Raw genomic sequence first — 11,143 nt, forward strand, 5'->3', positions numbered from 1 at the left:
CATCAGCCATAGAGGCTACTGGGAGCTAACACCTGTTAGCATTTGGAAAAGCGATCATTGGCAGGCACATTGCCGTCATATATAAATGTATCCACTGGACACATAAATCCTCTGAGGCTGGAAGTTTGTGTAGGACTCTTTTCGCGGACTTTGCGGATTTTTCGGTGTTCGGATACCATTGACCTCGCCAGCACTCTCGTGTGTTTTACGGACAAAGTGTGGAGCTCCTCGATACAACATTTCCAGGAATTTAGCGCATTTTGACGTCCCAGTGAGTGCGGAAGTCAACATTGCGGGTTTTATCTCCTGTACTTAGACTGAAGAGGACCACAACCACATGAGCGAGTCGTCTTTTTTCACTCTTTGCCGACTGATGGGGCCTCCAGAGTCCCAGATATAAGAATTAAAATGATTAAAAAGTTGATTTTGCATAATATGTCCCCTCTAAAGAAGGGTTTGTGTGCGTGTGCGTCGCTGCTTTTCCCTACAAATGTACCTTATACACCGGCTACCAACAAAAGCAATAATCTAAGTGCAGTAAACTCGCACAGACATATTGTTGACCTGTCATGAAAATAAAAAAAATGCTTGGATGAAATATTACACAAAAAGCTCTGTTTCCATCATGTTGAGGACGAATGGATGGGGTCGTCTGACTTCATGGTTAACCAATTTTGAAAATCAATAATTCCCCTTTGGGGCATTACATTTTCCTTCTTTCAATTCAGTTTGTAACTCATGCATTGTTTTTTTTCACATTTGTGCATTCTAAACCTGGATCGTTTTATATTTTTGTCCATGAATGTACATGAAAGAAAGAAAGAAAGAAAGAAAGAAAGAAAGAAAGAAAGAAAGAAAGAAAGAAAGAAAGAAAGAAAGACAATTTCCACAGTGCCCTTTTCTCAAAAGTTCTGCAAGTACAAATATTCTGTGAAAATATTGGATGACTTCTAAACATAATTAACATTTTTGTCTCAGACAGACGAGAAGAGAAGGTGAGACTTTTAGAATAATTAAAGTTTCCTTGCAGCCATCATAGAGTTTCAGAAGTACTTTTTGTTTTGTTCTAACCCTCTTATTACTTTTTTTTTTTTTTGTGGAGACATAATCTGTCTGAAATCTGACAATTACGCTAATTCCCGAACACAGACGCACAAACAAACAAACAAACCTTTACCTTTTTGCCTTATCAGTGGACGACAAAGACACAAGACCTAACTGATAACCTTTCCCTGCGTCACCTCATTCCTCTGCCGTTTTTAATTATTATTATTAGTGCTTTCCCTGCAGACACACGGACCCATTGTCTAACACTATTTTAGTTGCTGAAAAGGTTAATCCCACCATGCAAGATGTATAAAAACTAGGGCTGTCAAAGCTAACCCGTTAATCGTTGCAATTAACACAGACGAGGCTAACGCGATTAAATAATTTTACACACGTTTGCTTCCTTGTGGTGTGAGCTGACCTCCGACATGAAAGCTGGGAATTACCCGCCAGTCGGAGAGGAAAGACTGAGACAGTAGCTGAAGATGGAGCGAGGTGAGGGATTGTTTGGGCGGAAGGTTTCATTTTAAGAAGCTGAAACAAAAGTGTTATGATATCGATATCTACCTGGGTGTAACTGGCACAATTTATTGACAGAAGAATTCCTCGCAAACGGAAGTGGAATGTAAACAAACCACTCTAACCAATCGAGACACAGATAGTGTGCATAATATGCTGGCAGCTGCCTGGAGACTTTGAGGCTTTATTTTAAGAGGACCTGGTTTGCACGTCATAGGCCTAAGTCTTTTTAATTGTGATTAATCTAGATTATTATTATTATTATTATTATTATTATTATTATATAGATTATTTTTTAATTATTATTCAGAAGGTACCATTTGAAGAGGGACATTCCAGGAAGTATGGGTTTGCAATAAGCCGATTCCTGATGGTAGAGAGGTGTCTTCATCATGTACAGTAAATCACTAGTGTTTGCTACTGCAATATTAAGCTACAACTGCTCATTGCACTGAAAACCAATACATTCCACATATTGTGACAAACATTAGAGCAGTAGAACTCTGAAATTCCTTCACCATTATGCATTTCAGTAATGTTTTCCGCTATTTTCTTCAGTGCAGGTAAGGTATATACATATTACAGGAGAAAAGAATATAATAGCTTCATAATTCAGTTTTTTTAGCAAAACATCTGACACCATTTGAGACAAAGTAAATCCCAACTAAAAACCTCAACTGATGTGTCCACCACTATGGCTATATTAACACTCCTACACAGATAACCACAGGGGCAAACTGCTAAAATAGTCTATCTATATCCTTATAATCAAATAATCCCATCACATTTGTGAATTCTGTTACTACAGATTGGCCTCAGGCTAAGTGCACTGATATAGTTCTAAGTAAGAGGGACAGAGGAGGATTTTCTGGAGATAAGCTGGAAGGCAGAAAGATCAGTGGCAAGATCAAACTAAACAAAATGCCCAACACTGAAAAAAACCTGGTTCTTGAGATGTGGCAAGTGCAGGTGGGGTGAAGCAGATGTTCAGAAGAAGATGGGATCAGTTTGTAAAAAAAAAAAATCACGTCATATCATGTCCATAACTATGTTTTAAGTGTTGGAAAAAGATGTGAAAAGTCTCACGTGGTTTCACATGACAAAATCAGCTCTGTCACATGTTCATTGGAAGACAAATTCGTTTTTGACATAATCGGCACATGCAATTTAGGAATACAGTAAGTAGTTTTGACACTGACTATTGGCTATCGCTCCTTATACTTTGAGAGGTAAATCACATACTGTATATCATATTTAGATGTTAGTCACAGGCGGTTGAAGAGAGCCGTTTAAAATCATCAGTTTTCAGCAACAACAGGCTGTCGAATGACAAAAAAGCAGCAAACATTCATTCATCTTCTACTGCTGTATCCTCCACATAAGGATTGAGAGCGGCGCTGGTGCCACAGGTCGCGAGTCCATCACAGGGCCACAGAGAGACAATCGACCATCATGAACCCGGGAACTTCTTGCTTCAAAGGCAAGAGTGCTAACCACAACTTAGGCCACGTCCAGACGGAAACACCACAAAGAGTAAAGATGGCATCGTTTCACTCAAAAGGCTGTAGTGTCCAAATGCCAGGACTCAAAAACAGAGAAGACGACGTTTTACACAGACATAATAACGCTTTATAAAACAAGCGAATAGTGAAAATCCTACCAAAATCCTATCATAAACCTTAAAGCTCACATAGAGTGGTCCTGTTGCACACATATGTTAGTTATGGAGGTCTACTTATATACATTAACTTGTTTTTATGGTCAAAAGCCTCCTAGTTGCCATAAACGAGCCGATAGAAATCACTGTTTTGTGTCTTCTGACACAAAACAGGTGTTTCACGACACTGCTCGTGAAACACCTCCACAACGGACGTTATTCTTCTTCTGCGGTTCAATGTACGCAACCGGATGTGCCCGGACTAGTGCCCGGAGCAGGAGGATCTGCTGTTCAGGAGAAATGCCGTTTACGTAACCGGACCGGGTTTTTTTCAGAGATCTCGCTGAGCCCGAGATTATAATAAAACACAGCGTTCTCAGCAGTGGCTGAACTGTTTGTTTTGAACGTTCAGGGCTTCTTAAACAAAGTAATGACGCAGATACACACTTAAAAAAACAGCGTTAATTGGAACTTCCGGTCTAGGTCCGCTTTAATACTTTACAAGAAGGAAATGCAAAATCTCTAAGACAGGACGTGTTCTAGTGATGTTCTAGTGACAAGAATATGAAGTCATCGTTTTCCTCAAGCAGTGTATGTTTTCAGAGTATTCAAAAAATACCATTTCATGTCGCCTAAAAACGCAGTCTCCGTGTGGACGGAGCGCCTCTCCGACAAAAAAACGTATGTGCCAGCACTATTCCCTGGCAATTGTGATGGAAATTAGCTCATCAACTCTTGAGTGGCAATTAATTTTTATTTCTAAACTTCTTCAGCACTTTAAACATGTATCCGTCACAAATCTTTCCCCTAGAAGACAACACGCACATCAGTTCCTCTTTTTCGCGGCGTGTCGTTCGTCACCGTTGGAACGGAATTGCGTATATGGAATCTTTAATCTTGATGATGTTTGCGGCCATTAAGTCAGATATTCTCCCTCCGATATGAATGTTTATCAGTGTTGTTTATTCATAACGATGGCTGTAGAGGCTGGAGCTCTGCAATTACCGCCATTTTTTATTCCTATAAGAATAAGTTGCCAGCTGAAGATGGGAAGTGAGGTGTGACAACAATCACGCTCGGTTTGCGCCCCCCGGATGACGCACATGCTCAGACAGCGACATGAAACATATTCCCTAAGACAGTGAAAGGGATGAACGGCAGATTCAAAAAAGCTCCGTCTCGAGACCCGCGCGCGTGAGACGAACCGATAAGCTCCCAAAGTGCTTTACACGAGCGAAAAATGACATCAGAGACACACGTTACACTTGTTCCTCCTGCAATAAAGTTGAACACTTCAAGGACGCGTGAAAGTGACACACAGAAGAGCATTAAAGCGCAACTCAGAAATGATTAAGTCCTTATTTTGAGCATCAGTCACTCATCCCTGCAGGCCTGAGTGATGGCTGAGGAAACTTTTACTTTTCTAGAGTAGCTTTACAACACTTTTAAAACAGGATCTTCAGCTATTTTTCTCTTTACTGCTGCTGTATGTGTGTGTGTGTGTACATGTGGTATGTTTCATTTTAATACTGTGTATCTGTGTCTGTAATGGACTCGGGGGTCTTTGACAAATCGGTGTGCAAAAGCCACTTCTGTAGCCTTGCCGACAGCTGACGGTGAGAAGCTTTTCAGCATCAGAAAATAAATATTTTCCCACTGTTGACATCAGTCGTCAGAGCGAGTGGGATGAAGGAGAGTTACCTCTGATGACGCACAGCTGGGGCCGATATGAAGAGGCCACAGATGCCAGATCAGCCTTTCTACTATATATGAGATCTCACCACCCCCCCCACCACACACACACATGCCAGGTCAGAGGCCAGTTGGAGGGGTAGCTGTGAGAGAAAGATATATCCTGCCTCTTCAGAGCCGCTCTTTGTGAACAAAGAAAAAAGGTGGACAGCTGCTTTTGGCTCGGTCTCACTGCCTTATACCACGTGGACAGTCTGATGGGTTCATATCAGCACGACGAACACTATTCAACCAGAAGAGAGGGTTCTAGGTCAACCAGCTCACCACAGCCTCATGGACGCCCAGACAAAGAGCAGGATATTTGAAATCAAACTTTTGTAAGGGGAAATGCTTTTTTAGTATTATTATTATTATTATCATTATATATGAAGATGACCCTGTTCAGACCTGTTATCAACCTCTGTCCCGACTGATCCGATTACAGGTAGATTGCTCTTAGTAAAGGTCTGTTGTCGTCCTCAGATCTGATCTGGAAACAACATTATGGGGTGGTTTGAGGACATGTGTCCCCATTCCTAAGCTGCATGAATGCAGTCTGTCCTCAGGACACATAAAACACCTTGTCCTAAGCTGACATCGTTTGTTTATTGATACGAGAGCTGAAACGATTCATCGATTATTCATCGATTACTAAATTAATCGTCAACTATTTTGATAATCGATTTGAATAATTTTTCATAAGATTTCTGATTGTTTCAGCTTCTTAAATGTGACTATTTCCTTAATATCTTTGCTCCACATAACCAAGAAATCATTAGGTGGACAAAACAAGACATCCAGGAACATCGTCATTTCCAGGTTTGACAAACACTGATCAACGTTTTTTTAACATTTTCTTACATTTTATGGACCAAACGATTAATCGAGGAAATAACAGATTAATCAATTACAAAAATAATCGTTGCTCTAATTTATACCCATAAAATAATCTATTTGTAGCCAGCACAATATCAACACTGATCATCAAAAGATGCCTTAATTCATGTTACAACACATTAGAATGTATGTGTGCATTATTTTAAATGAAAAGGAGAAGAAGCAGCAATGGATTCTGGATTTGAGTCTGGATTAGAAGAGCTTTTTCTTCTCTCTTCCTGTCACTCATGCAGACGCCTCCTGTACGTACAGTCAGACGCCACACAAGCATTGTGCATTTGAATACAGGGCTGTGAAGCCAAAATCCGATCTCACGTGGTGAAGGTAAAAGCATCCAGAACGCATTTTTAATACCAGCTGTGAACAGTCAAGACTATCCACATGTGATCCAATCACTGAGGACAGATGTGGTGCTGCAGCTGAACCTGCGAGGGTGTGGGGGGAGGGGGGGGGGGGTGTTTTAAGAGCAGGGTTCAAGCTTTACAAGCAGTGACAAACACCAGGAAATCCCCAAGGGCACAGAAGAAGGCCAGCCAGGGATCTCAGTTCAGCAATATGCAGCCTGTCCTCTGTAATGTCCACACCAGTCCGAGTAGAGCTTACACCAACAGAGGAGGTTGAGCTGAGGAAGAGAATGAGGCTGCACTCTCTCAGCGACTCATTTGACCTCGGCGACATTGGGAATGGGCTCCACTGCAAGAGGCGACCGCATATACACAAACCCAGGAGCTCAGTACCCAAAGCTAATACACCGCCTTATAGTGATCCATTGCATGTGAGGGATTGTAAGGGACAGTGTATTTGGAAAAAAGCCCCCAATATGTTTGGGCTACGGTGGGATAATGTGAGTGCCAAATAATTCCAGAGCGAATTAACACCAGTGACGGAGGCGGTGAGCGCGGGGAAAAGGCTGGAACATCTCTGCCTGTGACTGTGATCATGGTTCATGGAAGTAAAACTCCTACTCATTGAAGGATTTGGTAACACTTTATATATTAAGGAACACATATTCACAATTAACAAGGTGCTTACTAACATATATAAGTAGCATATTAGCTAGCATACCTCTTGCCATATATTATTATTATTCATATATAAGTAGCATACAAGCATACTATTGGTTAATAATAATTATTAATTATTAGAAATAATTAATTCTACCTCTTTCACGACATGAATTAAAGGGAAAATAAGTAGTTTATAGTGCCATCTAGAGGAGAGGCTGAAATTTACAACAAAGACCTGCTGCTCTGCTCACCCCCTCCCTTCCCTGAGCGCTACGGTATCCGCAGCTGGTCAAATATCGTCCACGTTGTCTTTCTCCGTGTCAGCAGATGAGGTTCGTGAGGCGAGGGAGAGGGCGGAGCTACCGCGGCCGTAGCAGACGAAGCGGAGAGAGTGGAGGCGGGACTTCTGCTACAAGTAAAGAGACGCTTGTTTTGTTCTCTCGCTTTTGTCCTTACAGGCTCCGGTAGAAACATGGCGTCTCGCTGCTAACAGTGGCAATGCAACCGCGGCCCGAGACCATGTTATTTTACATGACTTTTTGAAACACTACGAAAATGAAACAAAAACTATTATACAGCGACTAGACAATGCAGGAGCACATAATATGTATAAAAAAGTGGATTTTGGGTTATATAAACCCATAAATACTACACAGTGTCCCTTTAAAATGTTTCCTAAATAAGGCGTTATAATACGTGCTTAATGATTACTAATAAAGGGCTAGTATGCTACGTACATGCATGTTAGTAAGCACCTAGTTAATGGTGAATTTGTGTTCCTTAATATAACGTGCTACCAAGGATTTTATTTTTATTTCTGACATTTCAGTAGTAGTTTCTGTCTGTTCATCTTTCCAGAGACTATTTGGAAATTTACAACGTAAAGGACGTAGTAAATGTGTGTTTTAATGTTTTGTCCTCGGAAACGTACGAGATCGTCGCATCACAGTTCAGTGAGGCCAAACACGTTATTTCAAACAAAAATATATATTTTTTTTAAACTTCTGTCATCGCTGTGTATACGGCTTTGGTATAAAAAATACCTGCTGCCATTTGGTCAGGTGGATTATTTGTCTCTCAGGGTCAAACAATGTAACTCGACACTAGATCATCTAACAAATTTGGCGCAACATTGAATTTTCCAGAAAAGGCTTTTACATGACACAGAGAAGTAATTCATTTTGGACTTAAAGGGGCCATATTATGCAAAATCAACTTTAATACTTAGATTTGGGACCTATGAGTAGGCAGAGTGTGAAAAAAGATGTAGAAGTGCAGGAGATAAAACACATGATACATGACTTCCGCAGGGTATCCGACATCAGACTGATTAATTCCTGGAATTGTTGTCTCGCGGCGCTCCGCTTTGTCCCTTAAAACACGAGAGTGCCGGCGAGGGAAATAGTTTCCAAAAGAACGTAAGTATTATACTATTCTCGGCTGCACAGTGCAGCACAGAGTTCTACACAAACTTCCAGCCTCAGAGGATTTACGTGTCCAGTGGATACATTTTATATATGACGGCAATGTGCCGGCTAGAGTCGCCAAATGATGGCTTTTTCCGAATGCTAACTGCTGTTAGCTGCCGGAGCCTCAGTGACGTAGTTTCCCGTGTCTCATTTGCATTTGAAGAGACAGACACTCAAAACAGAGCGTTCTGAACAGGGCTGTTTCAGCAGGGTGATTGAACTGCTGTGGTGCTTCATCCTTAAGGTATTTTGACCAAAGCATGTCACAGACATGTTCATTAGGACACCAGGGAACTAGGTTCACTTGGAGAAATAGGGTATAATATGAGTCCCTTAAGTCTGTGCCTGGTTTTGGTTCACTATGTTTCATGAAAGTTATATTTGGAAATGTTTCCATTCACTCTAGAGACTAAAAACATGATCATAACAGGGATACATACAGGAAGCCTCCTTTGAAACCCATTGATATATATATCATACATATCAAACAAGTCTGTTCCCCACACAATACAGCTGCAGTATACCTCCATACGCTCATCCTTTCAATGCACTACTTGGTGCCATCCCAACTTATACCTCCTACATACAAGCGCAGACCTATGAATAAGCTTCAGTTTACATTTGGCAGCGCTGTAGATGTTGTTCTCTCTGCCTTTTCAGCAACAACATCACAGTCCAACAACCCACCAAGTATAGGGATGCAGCCAGTTCGTCACTGACATCTATTTTACTCCACAAGTAATTGAACCGAGCCAGTAGATCTAGTGAGATTGGTTACACAATGCTGCTGATGATGATTAAAAATAATAGAAATAAAAAAAAAAAAAACATGTCAGTCATGTGTGTTTTATCCTTGCCACATTTAAAATTCTACATGCTTTTAATAAAATACACTTCATAATATAATATAGAGCTTCGTCATTTTTATTGCCACATCTGCATTATTGCTGAAGGCATCCACCACCGCACATCCATCACATGCTTACCTTAATTCAATTTCATATAGTGACTATTAATCTCTCCTGTTTCCACAAAGTATGCGACTATCAAATATGTATGTTGTCACGCAGGTAACAGTCATTTTTTGGTTCTCAGCTGAATCCTCTGTAGAATGACAGCCAGGTTACATGAAACGTGGGTAAAAGTGCAAATACTCTTTGATTTTTGAATTATTAAAGATGTTTTTCTGATCTGAGGTGATCTGTAAAAGCTTTGACCTCAGATAGTTATTTAATTGCATCTGAAGTATGAACTTGTAGCTTTTCAAATATAATGTCAGCTTCCTTAGAGCTATATTTGTGTGCACCTTGCACAAGAATCCCCCTTTTTTCCCCATCAAACATTCATCCAATCAGGAAGAAAATCCTAATCAAGTTAAAGCTGACACTGTTATGAATAGATTAAGTCGTCAAAGCCCAGATGTCAGTTCAAACGCCAATGCTGTGTTTGGAGGAAAGACAAAAGTAGAGCTGTGAAAGTGTCAGAGTCAGACACTTCAGAGGGGAGGGAAAGAGCTGGTCGGGGAAAAAGCAGGAAAGGATGGAGATGTACAATTAAAGGATAAAATCTAACCTCATTTTTAAGTTGCCAGGCGACGGTTGTCCATCGTAAACTGACACAATATCAAAGTCTTCCTCCAGCGCCAGCGTGACGAAGGTTAGCTGGATCCGGTTCCTCTCCCCCGTTATTATCAGCCACGTACAGTTGGCGTAGTTGGGGTAGCCGTGGGGGAAACCGGGCGACTCTATCGTGCCGTTCAGGCCTTGGACAACGCCGCCGCAAGAATCAGCTGGAAGAGAGAGAGAGAGATGAAACAAAAGCATTAGAATAATAACAAACTAACATCACACAACATGATATCAAAGATTTTGAAGCCACTGTAGACTCGTCGTGTTTGTCAAAGTGAAAGTGTTATTGAAAGGGAAGAAAAAAAATCCCTTTAAAAACCTTGAAAAGAATGAAAGGAAATGTAGATTGGAAATAAAACACTGAGCGGAGATTAGATAAGTGTTATGCACCGAGCCAAGTGAGTAACAATCCCCGTGTTCTTGCAGCAACATAACGCAGCACATGGTTCACAGCCTCCCCCAAAACTACGGCATGTGTCACGCGAATCCCTTAATGCAAAGTGCCTAGTGTACATACTGTATGCATTTTAGATTTCATGGCTGGAAACCTTCAATCTGCCTGCGTTAGGGCAGCGATCCACTTATTTCAGACCAAAGATAACCCGCTGTGACGCTCGTGTGCATCTAAGCATGTACAGAATATCATGCAGTCTTATTTTAACAGTATGTACCCGAGTGATAGCATCACTCACTCATTAAAACATGATGATATTAAACACACAAACACACAGACCGACAAGTGCCTGGTACAACCTGAACCTCCTGAACCTCACATCACATGGTGTAAGCAAACACGGAGCTAATTATTCTTCACAGGCACTCACAGATGCACCTGTTTTATTTTATATTATTATTTCATTTTCTGTGGGAAGGAGTATTTTCACATTGCACAATATAAGACAGACATATTCCTAATGCGGTGAAAGTATAATTATAACAAGACGTATTAATAAAACCTCGTAGTAAGATTTAAACGTTTGAGGGAAACCAGTGAGAACGCGCCTCAGAGGGCTTTTCAAACAACTTTAAATGCGTCATATGAAAACAGTCGTTTTTTTGTGGAAACGTTAAGATTCCAATATGAAAATGCCTCCGACACTGCCAAAAAAAAAGAAAAGAAGACGGCTCAGGTAACCACATGTCTGCATATCTTTGTCTTCAAAGTATATTAGTTTTACTGCGATATAA

General features: G+C 40.8%; 1 protein-coding gene across 1 annotated transcript in view; it reads right to left on the reverse strand.

The window, feature by feature from the left end:
- The window catches only part of LOC310936689 (CUB and sushi domain-containing protein 1), a gene marked incomplete at its 3' end in the record, with an annotated part of 354,020 nt that extends 344,101 nt beyond the window's left edge, over nucleotides 1-9,919 (reverse strand). Inside the window, exon 1 of the mRNA XM_083900806.1 lies at nucleotides 9,900-9,919. Coding sequence (XP_083756932.1) covers nucleotides 9,900-9,904 — 5 coding nt within the window. The 5' untranslated portion in view covers nucleotides 9,905-9,919. The remainder of the gene's footprint in view (nucleotides 1-9,899) is intronic.
- Between the last annotated feature and the right edge of the window lie 1,224 nt (nucleotides 9,920-11,143).

This window comes from Microchirus variegatus (genome assembly GCF_963457635.1).
Source record: "Microchirus variegatus genome assembly, chromosome: 14".
NCBI lineage: Eukaryota > Metazoa > Chordata > Actinopteri > Pleuronectiformes > Soleidae > Microchirus > Microchirus variegatus.